This window comes from Pseudonaja textilis, chromosome 1 (genome assembly GCF_049901715.1).
Source record: "Pseudonaja textilis isolate UNSWEBS1 chromosome 1, rPseTex1.2, whole genome shotgun sequence".
Classification (NCBI taxonomy): Eukaryota; Metazoa; Chordata; class Lepidosauria; order Squamata; family Elapidae; genus Pseudonaja; species Pseudonaja textilis.
Window position 1 is genome coordinate 174090037 of NC_141990.1, and position 20995 is coordinate 174111031.

General features: G+C 36.9%; 1 protein-coding gene across 1 annotated transcript in view; it reads left to right on the forward strand.

Annotated features, from left to right (window-relative positions):
* Window positions 1-20995, forward strand: part of DNAH7 (dynein axonemal heavy chain 7) — a 176862-nt gene that overhangs the window by 73730 nt on the left and 82137 nt on the right. Inside the window, exons 23-34 of the mRNA XM_087919773.1 lie at window positions 3008-3117; window positions 3588-3756; window positions 8502-8604; window positions 8702-8829; window positions 10423-10635; window positions 11936-12034; window positions 13011-13259; window positions 14151-14300; window positions 15652-15834; window positions 17526-17702; window positions 18468-18599; window positions 20722-20946. Of these exons, the coding sequence (XP_087775899.1) occupies window positions 3008-3117; window positions 3588-3756; window positions 8502-8604; window positions 8702-8829; window positions 10423-10635; window positions 11936-12034; window positions 13011-13259; window positions 14151-14300; window positions 15652-15834; window positions 17526-17702; window positions 18468-18599; window positions 20722-20946 (1938 nt within the window). The remainder of the gene's footprint in view (window positions 1-3007; window positions 3118-3587; window positions 3757-8501; window positions 8605-8701; window positions 8830-10422; window positions 10636-11935; window positions 12035-13010; window positions 13260-14150; window positions 14301-15651; window positions 15835-17525; window positions 17703-18467; window positions 18600-20721; window positions 20947-20995) is intronic.

Consider the following 20995-nt stretch of genomic DNA (forward strand, 5'->3'; position numbering starts at 1 on the left):
GTTTCTCTGAAATTGTTGGATAAATCTTGCTTTTAGTTTTTTTAAAGGAGTCATAATTTTTTGAACTGAGTGGCCTTGATCAGACTTTTGCTAGAATCACATTATTGAGGACCTATGTTTATTATGTGGAATACAATATTAGAAGGAAGCTACCTCAAATAGGCCTTTTTCCAAAGCAAAATGCCTCAGATATAGTATCTGTTAGGAATGACAGTCATCTAACAGTTGGGTTGGAAATATAGGATAGTAATTCAATACTGTATCTTTAAGAGAATGCTGTAATTGTGATTGGCTGAGTTTCCTCCAATGGCCATAAGATGGAGCCAGAAACCTGGTTTCTTTCTCCTTGCATTTCCTATTTTGCCATATTTCCTGATCATCGTTCTGCTTGGATTGCTGTGAGTCTTGCAACTGTTAGCAAACTCTGTTTACTGAACTTTGTTTATGATACTGGACTTCGTTTTTAGATTATCCCTGGACTGATTGTATTGAATACTACCTGCTTTTAACCGTGTATGATTTGGACTGTGTGTTGGACTTTGTTTACCAGTTTACTGGAAGTAAAACTTACATTGTACTATTTAATGTATCTGTGTGTTGGTTGTGTGTTATTCATCACCATTCTCATTACGTTTCCCTGAATGCACTCATTCTCCTAACAGGGAATACCTCAACAGTATCATACATTTTCATCCTCCAAAATTATTTCCTCCATAAATGCTTTTTAATAGATAGTTTTTATTCTTTTTTTAATCCAGATTTTTACTCCAATGTTTATTAAAAGAGTTTTGGGGTTTGTAAGCTTGTTCAGGATGCTTTGAAATAAGAAGTGCTAGAAAAACACTTCCTGCAAATGTATTTTCATACTAGAGTTATGATTTGCCTTAGTGTACATGCAAATAACTCCTTGAAAAGAGTGCTTTTCATCAAAACCACAGTAGAGGAGGCAGAATTAATTATCTCAGCCTGCTATTGCAAGCTTCTGTATGTGTTAAACAAAAACATCAGTGTAGTTTGGGTTTTATATGAATTCATTTATATGAATTATACTGATCATATATCTGTTCCTACTTCCATGTAATCAGTGATATTGATTTTTATGGCCTGGGTTATTTGAAGGTTACTTGATAGAGTTGCTTGATCTTCTGTGAACCTATCTTTCTATGAATCTACTTTGGAAGTCAAAGTAGATTTAGCGTGTGTCACCAGCTTCTTTATTTTCCAATAAAAGTCAATTGGGGTGTGATGGCTCAGTAGTTAGGATGTGAGCTTGTCAGCTGGAAAGCTGTCAGCCCAGATTTGAGACCTGAGCACCGCACGGCAGGGTGAGCCCTGGTTACTCGCCCCAGCTCCTGCCAACCTAGCAGTTTAAAAGCATGCAAATGTGAGTACAGAAATAGGTACTGCTTCAGCGGGAAAGGTTGCTGCATTCTGTATTTTCATGCTGCCCATACGATGATGGAGGGTGGTGCAGTGGCTCAGCAGTTAAGAAGCTGGGCTTCTTGGCTAGAAAGACAGCAACCCAGGTTTGAGACTCGAGCACCACATGACTGGGTGAGCTCCTGTTGCTTGTTCTAGTTCCTGCCCACCAAGCAGTTCGAAAGCATGCAAATGCAAGTAGATAAATAGCTACCACTTCAGTGGGCAAGTAACAGTACTATGTGACATCATGCTGGCTACATGACCATGGAAATGTCTTCGGACAGTGTTGGCTCAATGGCCTTGAAATGGAGATGAGCACGACCACCTTTCACCAGGGAGTCCTTTACTTTTTGTCCTTCACATGATGAGGGAAACAGACAATGCAGACTCCCTCAGGTGAGAATCGGAGATGAGCCTCACCGAGTTACTTATGTCTGGAAAGAGGAAACCTTTAAACCTTTAAAAGTCAACTATTTTCCATGCTGGTCAACCTAATTAAGTGAGAGATAATATTTTCTTTCAGAGTATAACATTCTTGTGTATAATTTTTTTTATTAAGTGAAAAGGTGAATGTCTTTTTAAGGATTTAAATGTGCAGTCATTGGGAAGGTGGATTCTAACATGATGCCACTGTATTGTTTCTATCTGGTACTCTGACACCAAACATTGAAGAATGAACAAGTCAGTCTCCCCAAAGGGACTGGCTTTCACATATCTCAGATTCCTATAAAAATATTAAAAATTGCGTCAGAGATAAAATATAAGCGAGAGTGTGCATAACAATAACTAACCAGCAGGTCCAGATGTTGCATATATTCTTTCTATGCATGTTCGGAAATCCAAGAACTTTCTCAATTAGGAAACTTATAAATAGCTGAATCTGATTAATTAATGAAAAAAGAATCAAAGGGGTAAAATACAATATGATCACCTGGGCATCCTATTGCAAGCTCTGTCCCTTTTTGTACTGCATCATAATGTCACATGTGTATATGAAAGGGGCGGAGTATTTTAAGGAAAGCTTCCATTGCTGTAGAAATATCTCTTTCCTTTCCTACTTTCTGTTTTCCCAAATACAGTTGTTTTTTTCTGTTCAAACTAGTAAAATGTTGGGAAGAGGTTATTCAGAGAGGTCTGACTTCTGAATAGTAGGATAATTCAAACCAAATCAAACCAAACACTCCCAAACCCCCTCAAAGTCCTCCTCCAAATTTGGAGAAGCCACCCAAAAAGAGATTGAATTTGAGAATGGACCAGATCTGAATCAGATGACCCTGAGAGTACAAATAAATCCCCAAGTGGCCTCAACGACTCTCAGATAGCTAATGACCAACCTTCAGAGTGCTAATGACCAGATGACTGCAAAGAATATAAATCTTGCCATTCTCCACCATTCTGTCAGACCTGAAGAAGCTTCTTGGGTGAGAAGTGAATTTTTTTCAAGAAAATCCAGTCGCCTTTCGAAAAGCACCTTTGGGACATGTAAAATAATTGTTTCTAATATTAGGTTTACTGCAAGCCTTCTTATTGTTTATTTTTATTTAACTTCAGTCTTTTTATATGTATATTTCTTGTCTTCCACTAGGAAGGGCATCTAGAAACAAAAATGATAAATGCTGACTTACGGTATGGATATGAATATCTTGGCAATACTCCAAGATTGGTTATTACTCCACTTACAGATAGATGCTACAGGTATCTTCTTTTATAATTTAAAAGAATTAAAATAATAGAAATAATGTAATGGAATTATTGACCTTAGAAAATGGCCGCATGCTTTCATTATTTTTTCCTTAAATATAATTATGGACATTCTGAATAGCAGTTATGTTTATATTTTAATTTCAAGAATTAATATTGAAAAGCCAAATATTGAAATATGTTTTTGTTCTAAAAGACAGCTGGGCTACTTTTATAAGTCCTGCATTTATGTTTATGTTTCTGCAAGCACACTTTGCCAAGTAGATCTGAAGTACTTTACAGCATTGCATTTCCAGTTTTTGTCACAACAACAATTCTGTGTGATAGATTGACCTTAGATATAGATGGTCATCATGGCCAGAACCAAAGTTAAGAAAGGTGGCAACAGAAAGAATGATTGTGAATAAAACATTAGTTGCAGGAGTTATCATTCCATCACAATTTTCTTTTTTACATCTTTTCAGAACTTTGTTTGGTGCTCTTCACCTTCATCTTGGTGGTGCCCCAGAAGGGCCTGCTGGAACTGGAAAAACGGAAACAACCAAAGATTTAGCAAAGGCTGTTGCCAAGCAATGTGTGGTTTTCAATTGTTCGGATGGATTGGATTATCTTGCTCTGGGGAAATTCTTCAAGGTGGGAATGAAAGAATATCCTTGAAGATGTAATGCCGAGAATCAAAACATGTATATTGAAGTGCTTCAATAAGAACTTAGGCAATTGAATTTATTTGTTTTTAATTGATTTATTGGATTTATATGCTGCCTGTCTCACCTCAAGGTGAGTAGTTATGCTTTATTTTGTGTGGGGCAATGTTCCAGAGAAGATATGAGGCAGCTTTGTAGCTCCAAAGAACACGTGTGCTGCAGGATATTAGCTTATGGGTACACAGAAATACTACAACTGTATATGACCATACAACACAGGCCACAGACACAAATATAACACACATTCAAAAATATGTACACAGGCATGCACATATATTCACTGCAGGATTGTTAGGTATAGAAAAGGTTTCAACTTCATTTCCTTCCTCTTGGTGTCTCTTCCCTGGATCTTGTTTCTCTTCGTTTTGTGAAATGAAGGAAAAGGCATATACAGAGATATGATAAAGAGGGAAAGAAGCCCCCTCCTCTTTTCTCCAAGCATTGATTTGTTGAGGAAGTTTGTATGTGAAGCTTTGCTATCCTTTCTATCTTCCCAACCAACCAAGTCAATCAAGTTACTGATTCATTGAATTGATAGAGATTTAATACTGTATCATTGATTATCTAGTCAATTGATTGATTGATTCTTAGTAATAAGTTGATTGATTGATTTTTAGTACAGTAACCTTACCTTTTATTTGTTCTCTAACTTATCAATTAACATTTATTAATTACCAACATTCATAAGTAACTGTCTACCTATCACATTAATTAGCTATTATAATTGTTTAGTGTACTATTGTCATTGACTATGCCAGCCAGAAACTCCAAATCCTCCACTACCAAACAACAACAAAAAAATAATATCTCTACCAATGACCTCCCAGACTCCTGTACATGCTTCAGATGTCTTAAAACCATCAATGAAAGCGAAAATAACATCAAATGCTACCTATGTGACAATCAAGCCCATCTTGCCTGCTTAAACTTAAACAAAGACGTGGCTGTTCTCCTAAAGGCATCAGATACATTCCTTGTCTATGTCTGTCATGTTTTCCTAAGCTAAACAAACCAACTACCCTGCCTGACAGAGTTGATAGCATAGAATCACTCATGCGCTCAATAGAAAAATGCTTAGCAACATGTTTTGAAACAACTATATAAGCAAGCCTAATCTCTCTTGAAAAAAAAATACAGCACTGATAAGTGACTACCTATCAGCTCAAAATCAATTCCCAACCCAACAACCACTACCACAACTACTACCTCAACTACAATCACAACTACAACCAAAAATAATCACCAAACCACAACCACAAATAATTACTATCCCATCAAATAATTCCACAAATGATATCCCTTTACTCATCAGAGACATCATGGAATGTGATCAGAAACGTCCAAATGCCATCTTATTTGGTCTTGAAAACACCAATGAATCAGATGACATCACCAAAGTTCGCACTATCATAAGCAACTCAAATACAACAAACATCTCTCCTAAATATATCATTGAAATAACCAGAGTTGGCCCAAAGTTCAAATACAATGATGGCTCGGTGACCCTAAAATTTTGTAGAGTTATATGCAAAAATGAGTCCAGCAAAAGCATATTCATTCATACAATAAACACCATTGCAAAAACCAATCCCAACCCTAAAAAACTTCGCTCAAGACCAGACTTACCCATACTGCAAAGAATCTGCTCACGTGAACTCCGCAATGAACTCAAAAGACGTCTAGACAATGGAGAGAAGAATCTGTACATTGACTACCGTGCTGTTTGTATCAAAAGTAAGTCACACAACCCACAACTCCACATCTAACCCTACCTCATCCAACCCACCATCACTCAAAACTAGGCACGCATGCCCCTAACTACCTCAATTCCAACTACAACTGGCCTTAAATACAGGCTACTTCATGTAAGAAGCCTTGTGAATAAAATACCTGAATTTCTCCTCTTACTAAATATGGCTAAATTCGACATCATATTTGTCTGTGAAATGTGGCTTAATGCATCTCTCCCTGATTCCATTACCACAATGAGAGACTACCATGTTTATCGATCAGATCGTGAAATCCGTAAAGGAGGTGGTGTTGCTATCTTCTATAAAAAGTCCTTACATCTAAAAAACATCCAAGTTATCCAAGAGCTTGCTCTTCTTGAGACCATCGTCTGTGAACTGTCCTTAAATATCACATTTTGATTCTTACTATGTTACAAAGCCCCTGATTATGACATCAAACATGTAAACAAGCTAAATTCACTACTAACATGGGCAACATCCTGCCCACACACTTTTATCTTTCTTGGTGACTTCAATCTATCTCACATTAACTGGACCCTAAATGAATGTAAAACTGAGCCCATACATGCAACCTTCTACAATGCTGTAACAAACCTGGGACTGGAACAACTAGTAACCAACAATACTTAACAACTGCCTCGATCTCATCTTCTGCAATAGTTAGAATTCAATTTACAGAATACAAATTAAAGAACCCTTTTCCAACAGTGACCACAGCATGATTGACTTTTGTCTCAACGTATGTCCACACAAAAATCAACACAACGATGTGATCCCCAGTTATAACTTCAAAAAAGGCAACTATGATCTTATAGACAACGATCTCTCATCCCTTGATTGGCAATTTCTATTCACTGCATGCAATACTGTTGAAGACCAGTACAACATATTTTTACTTGAAGTCAAAAGAGTAATCAAACTATATGTACCAATAACAACTCCCCAAACCAGAAAAAAACAGATTACCTATAACAATAAAGAAGCTTCAATCCAAAAAGAGATCACTTTGGCAGAAACGTTGCCAACTTCAAAAGCTGATACAAAAATTTATGCCCCCAGATAAAGACTGAATGCACCAATTATTACATTAAACAAGAGGAAAACCTTCTACGCACCAATTCCACCTGCGCTTTCTACAATTTTGTAAACAGCAAACTAAAAGACTCAAGGTCCACCCCACCCCTGAAAGGACCTAATGGTAAAGACTGCAATGACAACACCATTAAAGCCAATCTTTAACACATTCTTTGGCTCAGTATTTGTAAATAGCAATGGATCATGCCCAGTATTTCCTAGTTGAACCACAGACAACTACAATGATCCAATACATATCGATTTTACAGTAGACAATGTTGAAAAAGCACTACGCAATCTAAAAACCATCTCTATCTATTGGACCAGATAGAATATGTGCCTACTTCTTTAAAAAGCTACCCACTGCCATAGCTGAACCTTTAAGCATAATCTTTGAAAAATCTTTCAGGACCAGCTCCTTGCCAAAACTATGGTCACAGGCCATGGTCATCCCGATGTTCAAAAAGGGAGACCCCAGCCTAGTTGAAAATTACAGACCAATCTCTTTATGCTGCGTCACCTGTAAAGTCATGGATTAATATTAACCAATCTATTATCCTCCACTTAGAAACAAACAACCTACTCTCTAATAAACAATTTGGTTTCAGAAAAAAACTATCCTGTAATCTGCAACTCTTACACTGCAAAAACACATGGACTACACAACTCGATCAGGGCAAAGCAATAGATGCTTTGGGTTCATCAAAGCAATACATAGACTTCTGTAAAGCCTTTGATTCAGTGGTACATGACAAACTACTACTAAAACTAAAATTTTATGGTATCTCTGGACACCTGCATAACTGGATAGAAGCATTCCTGTCAAACAGACAACAAATGGTCAAAATTGGGAGTGTCCTATCAAATTCTGTCAACAGTGGTGTCCCCCAAGGCAGTGTTCTAGGACCTCTTCATACTCTACATAAATGACCTCTGTGATCATATTAAGAGCAATTGCGTTCTCTTCGCTGATGATGTAAAGCTATTCAACATCACAGACAATACTGCTACCCTTCAAAAAGACCTCGACTAAGTATCAGAATGGTCAAACAAATGGCAACTTCAAATCTCAACAAATAAATGCTCTGAAGAGTTCTCCACTCCTCTACTCGTTGCAGAATATCTTATGCCACCAGACTTGAAATTCTAGACCTAGAAAACCTAGAACTACGCTGCCTTCGGTCTGATCTAAGTATAGTATATAAAATCATACATTGCAATGTCCTACCTGTCAATGAATGCTTCAGCTTCAACCATAACAACACAAGAGCAAATGATAGATACAAACTCAAGGTTAATTGCACCAAACTTGATTGCAGGAAATACGACTTCAGCAACAGAGTGGTCAATATTTGGAATACTCTACCTGACTCTGTGGTTTCTTCCCCAAACCCCAAAAACTTTAACCTTAGACTGTCTACTATTAACCTCACCCCTTTCCTAAGAGGTCTGTAGGGAGCGTGCATAAGCGCACCAGCATGCCTACCATCCCTGTCCTATTGTTTCTTTTATTTTTCTTATATGTATCCATGTATTCATAACTATGTTTTTACTTATACCGATTATCTTGTAAGCAATTGACAAACCAAATGAAATAAAATAAAATAAATAAAGTCGCAAATAATTGTCCTTGAGAGGAGCATTGATCACTGATCCCCACCTTTTGTACCCAGCCATTAGGAACTGACCAACAGAGAGCAGTAAGTATAGTTCTAGATTACAGGAAAAAGGTGAAAGAACATCCTGAAGGTTAGATTGAATGATAGAGATAATTCTTGCTCCCACAGCTCTCCATTGGTTTTCCAATAAGTATTGGAATATTTTTCACCTTTGGTTTCTTTATTTTTAGGGTTTGCTTTCATGTGGAGCCTGGGCTTGTTTTGATGAATTTAACAGAATTGATTTGGAAGTATTGTCTGTCGTAGCCCAACAAATTCTTACAATCCAAAGAGGTAAAACACCTGCTCACTAGATTTTAATCTCTATGAACTTGAGATAAAATATGTTTCAGCCTGGTTTTAAGTGCTATTTCTTTCTCTTGATTCCCAGGTATCAATGCTGGTGCTGACATTTTAGTATTTGAAGGGACTGAACTCAAGCTTAACCCAACATGTGCAGTCTTCATTACTATGAATCCTGGCTATGCTGGACGCTCTGAACTTCCAGACAATCTTAAGGTATTGTGACTGCATTTACCAAAGGGTATTTCTTATGGACCCGTATGGAGGAATACATAGGATTGTACGGTAGGAAGATTTCTTGTCATTAAGAAAATCCTTTCTAAAAATCAATGATAACATTGAGAATAATAATGAAATGACATATGATTGATGAGAGCAAACTTCATGAAATATATTAGGCATAACCATATTACATTAATTTTGTTTGAACTTAATTAAATTTAGTTTAATAACATCCTTGGTACCTGCCCCCTCATATCTTGGAGTGTACTATGAACATGTCATTCAAAGAGCAAATAGGACTTTTATCTCAAGAAAAAAAAATGAACATCTCAAGATTAGGCAGACCATTAATTGATCCATAAGATCAGTTCTTTCATTGGTGCAAATGTATATAATTATGTGCCAGTTAAAATCTTCTGCTTATCTTAATTTATTAATTAACATTGATACATGTCATTTATGTTTTGGTGTTGTTTGGGTTATTCATTTTGCTTATTTTCCCTGTTGATTTCCCCCTGTGTTTTGTTTTATGAATAATCAGCCGTCCATTAGTCTGGAGTCAGGTGGTGACAAAATCAAATCAAATTTATAAATTAGATTTGCAGGCCATTGAACTCATAATATCTCTTTTTATTTACCAGATTTATATCCACCTTTATTTTGGGACATTCGAAGTAGCATACAGAATGATCCTTCCATCTACTCCCCCTGCAAACCCACACCCCTGTGAAGTGGATTGGGCTGAGAGAAAGTCACTCCAGTAGCTTCTGGGGAGGACTAGAACACCTGATCTCCAAAATCCCTCTCTGCATCTTCATTACACCAAAATAATTTCCCATTCTTAACTATTAGAACCTAAGAAATGCTTCAAAACTTAGGGTAGCACAGCATCTGTTTTCTGTTTGCTAAGGCAAGGCAAGCTTCTTTAATAAGCTAAATGATTGTGTTCCATCAAGTTGATGGTGACTCTTGGAGAACCTGTATAGGTAGATTTTCTTTATGACAATCTGTCCCCAGTTTGGTCCATCAGGTCTTCCAATGGTGCACTGCTCCTCCTTGCTGCTGGTCACCCTCTTTTTCTCTTTCCTTCCCTCTTTCCAGCATTATAGACTTTTCTAGAAAGCTAGGTTTTTGCTTCATGTGTCCAAAGTGAGCCTGGCCATTTGTGCCCCATGTGGAGAAATCTGGGTTGATTTTGTTATGATCTGTTATGCGGTTCTAAAAGCAGCTACATATTTTTTTCAGGTTTGTGTGTGTAGAGTAACAAAGAGGTACCTCGCTCACACTTGCATGAAATGTGGAACAGTTCTCCGAAATCAGTTTTGTAGCATGCAAAGTCCTGACTTTTATCCTTTTTTTGTATGTATTCTTAGAATACAAAGCAGGGATGTGGGAGAAAATTTGCTGCCTGTGAAAATGTATGCATATATATCATTGTGTGTTACTCACTGCTTTTCTTTCTCCAGGGAGCCATTTGTCATCTTGATAATGAAATTTAGTTTCACTTCACTGTTTGAGAAGCTATTAACAGGCTATAAACACTATTCAGACTGTGCAGTTACCTGTCTATTAATGTATGTTTAATAGGCTTTGTTTCGGACTGTTGCTATGATGGTACCTGATTATGCCATGATTGCTGAAATTGTCCTGTATTCCTGTGGATTTGTAACGGCACGGCCACTGTCTGTGAAAATTGTAGCTACCTATCGCCTGTGTTCAGAGCAGTTGTCTTCACAGCACCACTATGATTATGGGATGAGAGCAGTAAAATCAGTCCTCACAGCAGCTGGTAATCTGAAGGTAGCATTTGATGCCCTTTCTCTGTGGTCTCCTTAGAGTTCTATCTTTTGGTATTTTGTTAGAAATAAATCTTTGTTTGTCTTTTGAGAAACACGGTTTCTTTCAAGACTTATCCTACAGTTCCGAGAAAGCAAACACTTTATATTTGAGTATGCACAATTGGCATTGCAAAATTATATTAAATTATATTTTTTGATAATTCAAAAATTATAAAAATATTCATTACACAGTGGCCAGCTTCCAAAAGTTAGGAATGCATTTCCAGGCCAACCATTCCTCTTTCGCTTTGCTTTCCCTTGCTCATGAATTTTAGCACATGAATCATTTTCAGTTTAAAAGTTTTTTTTAAAGAACAAACTGAAATAACAACAATAATAGTAAAATCTAGAGTCTTATCTTAACTATTTTTATGGAAGTTTTTCCTAAATATGACAGTGACTAAAATGTTCACATATCATAACAAAATGTTGATTGTATGCCATAAAAGACCAGCACAATGATCCTATGTGTTGTTTTCTTTCACACTGAAAATATCCAAAGTGAGCTAGATACAGCCTCAATTATATCTAGAAGTATTATGAAAACTTTTCTGGCCATCAAGTTTAATAATCTGTATTACATCTATACTTTATTTCACAGAAATGAACAAAATTGTCTTAGAACATTTTATGTTCCAATACAATTACATTAAGATGCATAATTACTTTGATCCCATGTTTTTTTTATACGAAAATTCAATCATAATACACTATGCCTAAGAATAGGACATACTAGGGTTTACTGCCATGGTAACTGTATGTCTCCACTATTTGCTTGAAACTTCCAGTTAAATGTCAGTTGTGTGGGAAGAAAAACATTTGCACATGATCAATCCATTATGACTAATGGAAGAAGTTTGACTAGATATGCGGGCAGTGTGACAACTTTACAGAATGCACGTCCAGTGCTCTGGTCTTTTCTGGCAGTATGTTGGGTTAGCTTATTGTTTGCCCCAATTTAATCATACCTTTGAATGACAAACCATCAGAAATTCATGTAGAGTTTCAAGCCACAAGTCATATTAATAATAGGTTGTCAATGGAAGCTTAAATACAATCTCATCTAACAGCCTAATAGCATCTGATGAGATATGAAGATGCCTTAAAAATTACTATTATCTCTATCTTGCCTTTGATCACTGCAAAAACATATCCAAAGGTAACAATTCCAATGTGAAAAACATAGCCATGTGATTAAAGATGGTGGTAGTCTGAATTAAGATAAAGCGATTACTCTGAAACTAATGCTGTGTTTTATGCAGCTGAAATATCCAGAAGAAAATGAAGAGATTTTGCTGCTTAGATCCATTATAGATGTCAATTTGCCTAAGTTCTTATCCCACGATCTCCCACTTTTTGAGGTGAGGAATCTTTTTAATCTAATCTGAATTAAAGAAGTAAAAGATGCAGAGATTATACACTAACAGGTTCTCATATCTCTTTTATAAGTGCCTAACTCTTGTTAGGCTATAGATAAGTTTATAAGTATTAGAGAATTAGTCAATATATAAAATCATGTTTATGTTAGGGTAAAATGTTAAAAAATAGGTTTGGGGGGAAGATACCCCATTTTTCTTTCATTCCCTTTGCCTTCATTCTTATACAAAGTCCTGTCCTTTTTACTTCTGGCATCATTACTTTTTGCGTATAATTCTGCCACTCTTGCCACTGATATAGAATTTGCCACATTGGTAGAGGTTGATCTTAAAGGGGTCATCAAGCATATTCTATACCTAAATTTCTTCAGTTGTTTATTAAAATCTTAAGTGTGAAGAGGAAATGGGAGCTTTGCAGTCCTCTGCTCCCAGGCTCTGTGTGTCTGATGTAAATGTGAAACCACACTGGAACACAATGCCTACAAAGAGGCTGAACAATGTTAAACAAATCCTAAATTTCCACCAAAAATACTTGCCCACCCCTGTGGATGGCATGACTTAATTCATTGGCTTACTTGCTACAACCTGCATTCTCCCCGCAAATATTGGCTGGTTCTTGACAACCCCTAGATGAATCCCCATACTAAACCATAGTTCAACTATGCTTTGTTGTGTAAATTACAATTGATCTGGTTCCTCAAGTTGCTATAGCTAAAACTATGCACCATATTAAAATCAACAGGGAACCATATTTATGAATGTATGAATCAATGTCTCTGAACCGGGCCTCGATAAAATGGTATATTGTATCAATGCTGACTGAGAATTCTGGGGGATATTTTCAGAGACAACCTATATTGCTTGGGGAAGACTTATTGACAGCAGTCATATCATACAACTGGTTTGAAAAGGTATTTTGGACATCTTTAAATACCTTCCTTTATTGTTCATGCTTTGGCAGGGCATCACTTCAGATTTATTTCCTGGTGTGAAGTTGCCGAAGCCAGATTATAACGATATCCTGGAAGCGATCAAGACAAACTGTGATGAAATGGACTTGCAAATGACTAACTTCTTTGCAGAGAAAATCTTACAGATATTTGAAATGATGATTGTACGCCATGGCTTTATGATAGTTGGAGAACCCTTTGGTGGAAAGACCTCTGCCTATCGTGTTTTGGCAGCTTCATTGGGTGACCTGTGTGAAAAAGTAAACCTATATGCTTTTGTGAAAGATCTTGTTCAAAAAGGCAAAGGTTATGCTTCTGTTCAAAATATTAAGAAGCATGGTCTTAATTCAATTCAACTTATTTACTTACTAATTATTAATATTGTTAATTTAAAACAAATTCCACTTAAATTCAATGGGATTTAACTTCCCGAGAATGATGCTTTTGATTGCAAACTCAAAACATATTTGAATTTTTAATATTAAATGTTTTAAAACTGGTAACTTAATCTAGTGATTGTAACCTAGCAAGAACAGAATTGGTAGAAGTCTACAAATATTTAGTGAATGAGCTCCAATCACATACTTTCCTTATCTGTTTATTAAGGATAAAGATGGAATCTGCACACCCCTCACACACAGAGTGACTGCCTTCCCCCGGATGCTAAAAAGAGCCATAACATCTTTTCTTACTGTTAATGGGACATGTCACCTTGTAGAATTTATAGAATACATTAGTTTATTCTCCTCTCTTCTTTATTCTGACCTTTTCTACCCTGAGGTGATTATTCTTGGCAACAAACATCCTACTGTTGACTGTATTCACTTAAGCAATTATAGGTCACCCAAAAGCAACTATTGGGGGAAAAAAGGTGATAATGGAAGTCAAATTCTTTGGTCTGAATGTCCAAACTTTTAACCTCCACCACATGCCCTAACCCCTTGAAGAATACTTGGGGCAGTTTGATGATTCTACTTGTTTGAAGGACATTTTATTTTTGTCAGGAAGTGCCTGCTATCCTTTTGGGAGTATAATGCTGACTGCCTTTTGTTGCTAATAACCAACAAAAGAGTAATTTGTTTGTATATCATTAGATTGATGATATAAGTGTGATATCCACGTGTGAAATGCAGTTTATTTTGTGTGTTCAGGGGCTCATGGAGGAAAATAAGGTTCAGATCACTGTTATCAATCCTAAAGCTATAACCATGGGGCAGCTATATGGACAGTTTGATCCAGTCTCCCATGAATGGTCTGATGGTATCCTCGCCGTCAGTTTTCGAGCATTTGCTTCTTCATCTGTAAGTAGACCCTCAAAATTGAATGTTTTTGGGTTCATCATATGAAAAAAAATAAATCATGGCGGTGATAGAAAAAAGCCTCTAATCGTTGATTTTATCTTAGCCAAACATTCTATGATTTGATCTTTATCATATTTTAACGAAGGATCTGAATTGATCAATCTTATTCATTATAACTGGTAGTTGTGAATACATAGTATATTCTTTGTATTTTCTCATGTGTCCTACAAAAAGGAGGAGTTGGATTACTGGCTTCAAGAAAGACTGATCCGTAGTACTGACCCTTCCTCTCTTCTTGCCTGTCTGATGTTTTCTTAACAAATTTCTAGAGGTTTATCTTATAAAAAAGAATAATATATAACTAATACAATAAAGCACCCATAGTAGAAGTAATCAATACCATTATTAATTGAAATTATACTTTATTAAGTACAGGATGTGGTGGCTTAACTACAGCCCAGGGACTGCTGGGATAGCTGTTGCTAAGCAATATGATTGTAAAGCTCAATGTCATGTGACCAGGTGGTTTAGCAGTAGCAATCCCAGAAGTCCCCATTGCTGTCCCCATTAAGAGAGTTGCTAAGTGGGAATCTTGTGTGACTGTGACTTGCACCTTCCTGCTGGCTTCCAAGAAGCAAATCAAAGAAAAACCAGCAAGAAGTCGCAACTTGTGGTCAAAACAAACCTTTCCTTAGGTAGCTTGCAAGCAGGACAAGGAATGAATACTTGGTGGGCAGGTGACAGCTACAGGGTGCTACAGGCAGAATCAAGTGCGGACAGGCAGGCACTATGGACAGGTGCAAGTAAAGATAGGAGGGCACAAGGGCAGATGGGTACTATGGACTATGGGTGCATAATCAGGTGTTGTGGGCAGGCAGGAGTGTGGGCTGATGGTGCTAATGGCAGGTGCAGGTAAGTACTATAGTTGAACATGAATGTGGGAAGGTGGTTGGCACTACAGAGTATGTGTGGGATTGGGCGGTCAGGCATTATGGGTATAAGAACCTCATGCCACCTAAGGAGATAAAATTTTAGGAATACCAGGATCTTGTGAGAGAAACTTGGGACTTCCCTGCTGATTTTCCCATAGACTTTGCTAATGGGTAGCTGGTAGGGGAAGTTTTAAATGGCAATTATGTGACCACAAACTAATGCAACAAATGTGAGCCAGTTGACAAATGCCTGAATTAATCATGTGACTGCAGGGATATTGTGACAGGCACAACTATGAGGATCAGTCATAAGTCCCCACATTCAGTGCCATTGTAACTTCAAATGTTCACTGAACAAATGGTCGCTAAGTGAGGGCTGCCTGTAAAGTAATATCAAAGTTTTTTTTTTTTCAACTCAGACACCAGATAGGAAATGGCTTATTTTTGATGGACCAGTGGATGCTGTATGGATTGAGAATATGAATACTGTGCTAGACGATAACAAGAAACTCTGTTTGATGAGTGGTGAGATCATCCAGATGTCACAACAAATGAGCCTTATTTTTGAACCGATGGATTTAGAAGTTGCGTCTCCTGCTACTGTAAGCTTACAGATGAACAGATGATTTCTTGCTACTGAATGATTATCAGTCGTCTTGGAAAAAAATCAAATTAGACCTCAAGAATTATGGTTTATCAACTGTTTTTTTTAAAAATTCATTCAGGTCTGAGGGAGTAAATCTGGAACTGAAATAGTATGTCCTTGATTTTGATCTTCAGAATGACAAGTTGGGACCTCAGGATCTGAGGGTTTAGTTCTGGATGGGGTTGCACTATCTCAGATAGTCTTGGTGCACAATCTGGGTTTCTTTTTCCTAGACTTGTGTCTCCTGATCAGAGCAGGTGGTAGTTATGACTAGAAGGGCCCTGGCACAATGTTGTGCTCAGTTGTGCCTTTTCCTGCATCATGACTCCTAAGCTTAGTCACTCAAGGTCTAATCATCTTCCATTTGGATCATTGCAACATTCTCTTTATGGGCCTACCTTTGAAGAGTATTCAGAAGCTACAACTGTTGCCAAATGCAGTAGCATGACAATTCTGGAGACCCCTCGAGTGGCACATGTGGCATCTCTCTTACATGAGCTGTACTGGCAGCCAATTTGCTTCTTGGCCCAATTCAAGGCATGGGTCATTACATTTAAAGCCCTTTATGGCATAAGTCCTGGTATCTGAGGAACCATCCCATCCTTGCCCCATTCATTCCAGCAGAGAAGGACTACTTCAAATCCCACCAGCCAAAGAATTTTGACTGGTAGGGTTCGGGGAAGAGCCCTTTCTGCTGTGGCTCCATTCTTTGAAATATTTTTCCATCAGAGGCGAGGTTCGTCCCCACACTCCTTGTCTTCCTGAACAACCTTAAAAATTGCTGCTTGGTCTGGGGCCCCAAGAGGGGCCTGCTTCATTGCAGGTGGCTGACAGGATACAGAAGGTCTTTACTACCAGACCATCCATTATTTTGGTTATTAAGTTTTAACTTTTCTATTCAATTTTTCTAATTTTAATGTTTGTTTTAGCACTTTTAAACTTTTTATTAGATTATAAATCATTTAGAGTTGCTATATTGGTGAGATGGACAGCATATAATTTAACAAGCAAACAAATAACACACTACCAAGGGAACATGACTGAAGACCCTTTGTTTTTTTTAAATATCTTGCTATTTTTGTAATGTAGAGTGTCTTTGTGGAAAGATTTATCAGTTAGGAGACAGTGAATCTGTCTTAAATTTAATAATTTCCCTCATATATTTAATAATTTAATATATTTAATAAATTTAATAATATATTTAATAAATTTAATAATTTCCCTCATATTTAAATTGCTCTTGTGGATCAGATGAAGGAAAAGAGCTACAGTATTCTTTTTGGTGGATGTTAGAAAAGTAACCCTAAATGATACTATATCTCTTTTACTTTCACTTAGTCTGTCATTTGATTAAAAATTAGACATATTTTCTGCTTGATTTTGTATAATAGGTAAATTAAGCCAACTTTTCTTCATTGGTATTAAATAAATAAACAAACAAACAAATAAATAAATAAATAAATGTACATGCCACCCATTTTGCCTCAAGCGACTCTAGGCAGCTTATAATAAGGTAAAAACAACACTATCAATACACTTCCTTGGGGAAAAAACCCTGATAGTTTCAGTAATAGTTTCAGTATTTCATGATACCTAATGAAATACTTAGAAGTTTTTATTATGTGAAGGCGTTCTCTCTTCCTGCAGGTTTCTAGGTGTGGAATGGTCTACATGGAGCCTCACATGCTAGGTTGGAGACCTTTGATGTTGTCTTGGTTACATCTAATGCCACCTACAGTCACCACTTTGCATAAAGAATTTATAACAGGCTTATTTGATAGAATCATTCCACTTTCTGTTGAATTTGTTAGAAAATGTACAAAGGTATGATAAAGTGGTATTTATTTCCTTTTAAAAATATTATTAACAATATATAAAATATGTTTACATATGAGACACGAATGGTGTATTCACTGTTGTTAATAGTGGTTCTGTAACAAAAATATTTATGTATGCATATACGTGTGTATGTGTGTGCGTGCATATGTTAGTTTTTAGGACCTAGATGTGTGAGTTAATTTTATTTGTTTATTTACATAATATAAAAATATGTTTTTGCTTCAATATGGAACTCAAGACAACTCAACTCAACTCTGAGATGGTCTTTCATTTGGACATTGTCCAGACCGTTATTTGTTTCAGTGTAATAAATACTTCACTCAAAGTGGTATAAAATGTTGTCTTTTTCTGAAAATGTGGCTATTGAGGTGTTTGTTTAGCTGTTTATGTGCTACATTTTAAAATATATTTGTAGCAATTTAACTATTAATGGAAATGGAATAAAGATTTAGCATTTGTTCTACAACTACACAAATTAGTCCCTATTCTGCAGTTGGATTTGGTAATTATTATTTCAAGGATATCACACTGGTTGCTAATTGTGTTCTTTTCATACCTGTTATTACAATCTTATTTCTTACCCAAAGTTCCAAGTAAAGAGTCTCTAGAAACCAATGTTTTGTTGTTTTCCTCTCTGTGGCCATATTGTTAAAACTGCATTACTGTATAAAGCAAAATCAGTTAAAGTTGTCCCTAAATCAGCAATAGAAGAATGGTATTCAAATGAGATCACATTTTCTTTTTTCCTAGGAACTTTCTCCAACATCAGACACAAACCTGGTTCGGTCTTTAATGAATCTCATGGACTGCATGATGGATGAGTTTCACAATGAAGCAAAACTTAAAACTGTTACTGACCGTGAAATATTTTCATGGCTTGAGGTGGGCAAGATCTTCTAAATACACTGAATAGTTTGAAGTTCTCTGAACTTTTCAGAGGTGAAAAATCACTAAGAGGCCAGAAAAAGCATGCTTGTGTGATGTTAAATTCATTTTATTTTTGTATCATCATGAAATTAAAGTCTTGGTTTATTGACATCCAAATCAGTTAACAGCATAATAAATAGAAAATTTAACCTTTCATGGGTTTATAATAAAAACTAAAATATTAATAGAAGAATAAATTTGGATCATACCCAGGCCCACCTTGGTCCACATATTTCACCATGATCTCCACCTACGGAGTGTTGCCAAGCAGGAGATGAAGATACAGATAGTCCTCACTCACTGATTGGGACTGGCAACTCCAAGTGTCAAGGTTGTAAAACAAACCATCAGGTGGCCACACCAAACATACAACCTCAGTTCTGGCTGCACCTGTTAAGTGAATCACTGTGGTTGTTAAGCACAATGCCATGTGAGTATGACTTGCAACTTCATGCCAGTTTCCCCATTGAATTTTGCTTGTTGGAAGCCGGCTATGAAGGTTGCAAATGGCAACCATGTGACCGCAGGACACTGTGACTGTTGTAAATGTGTGCCATTTGTCAAATGCTTGAATCACAATCACATCAGCACGAGGAAGCTGCAATGGCCACAACTTCAAGGACCAATTCTAAGTTTAATTTTTCAGCACTGTCATAAATTTGAATGGTCACTGAACCAGGTAGCAAGCAAAGAGCATCTGTACGTTCCCCCCTCCCTCTTGCAGACAGAGGTATGCTTTCCCCATCCTGGAGATGACACTAAAACTTAAGAAATTATAATTCTGTTTCTGAATTTATCCGATAGCCATTCAGATTAGTGGATGTCACATTTTGTAGTAATGAACTCCACAGGTTAATTATGTGGTAGAAGAAGATATACTTTCTTTTTTCTGCTTAATTCTCCTTCCAGTTAGTTTTAGAGCTACTGCTTCTAGTGTTTTGAAAGATGGAGGAGAACTTTCTTCTGTATGCTTTTTTCCATGCATTATTTTAAACATCTTGATCATGTTTCCTCCTTTGTCCTTTATCCATGCTAAAGAGCCCTAGATGTTCTAGCCTTTTTTTGTTTATGAGAAAGGTGGTGTAGGCCACCACCTGAGCATGTGAGCTGCAGGCTTCTGCATCATTTCCAGCTTTGATATACCTTCTATAGTGTGACAAACAGAACTTCACATAGATAGCAACCCAAGGAGAAAACATATGGGTTTTTGCCTTGGGAATGAAAGGAATGTAGAATGGTCCAGGGAAGCCTTTCTAGGGAATGCTGTAGTGACCGAAATACCAATGAATAAAAAAAATCTTGCAATTTCAGTTTTTACCCAATAATATTTTCCTCTAGGCTAATTACATCCATTGGAACAGATTTCCAATTCCCCCGCATGCTCTTGTGCAGGATGGATAATTTACCTATATTCTCCAGTCCCATATTTTTTTTTCCTATCAACATTTCAACATTTGAAATTTGATGGTAGATTTGAAAAATAATAAGCACAATTCTGTTGGCTTAATGCAGCCATTTTTCTGGCTTCCCTATGCCCACCCCCAAACCCTAGAACAGGGCTGTCAAACTCGCGGCATCATGTTATCGTCACATGATGTATCATGACTTTTTTCCCTTTGCTAAACTGGGGATGGGTGTGGCCAATGGATGATGCATCCAGTTCAGGGGCCGCGAGTTTGACACCTCTGCCTTAAAAAGTATCTGAAAATGTTATTTGACATCTGTCAGCATTTTCTGCCCCAGCTCTCAAATCTGGATTACAAGACTTGCAGGTTGGAGGTGGCTTCTGTAGGAAGAGGAGGTTGGAAAGGTATGTGGCAGGAATTAAAGTTTAATCATTGCTGGTTGCTATCAGCCTGCAATGATACATGCATGTATCTGTTAGTACACTACTCTGACTGACATATACAGAGTGACTTCTGAGCTTATTTAGTTTGGGATTACATGTTTCCCCCCCATGCAACTTTTGACCACTTGGTTTTGTTCTGTAGATTTCTTAAAACCTTAAGATTGAAACTTGAAATGTTGTTGATGTGTGTATGAATGATTACTTTTAATTTGTTTTCGAATACTCCAGAGCATTTTTGTGTTTGCACTCACATGGTCTGTTGGAGCCAGCTGTAAAGAAGAAGATCGACTGAAGTTCGACAAGATTGTGCGTGAACTGCTTGAAGGACCAATGACTGATGAGACAAGAGAAAAGTATAAATTGTTGAGTGGGGTTGAGCATTTCCGGGCAAAAATCTTAACTGTTCCCTATCCAGAAGATGGAACAATTTATGAATATCGATTTATCAAAGATGTGAGTGTGTTTGTTTTGAACAGAGATTTTCAAAGAGCAATTGATAAAA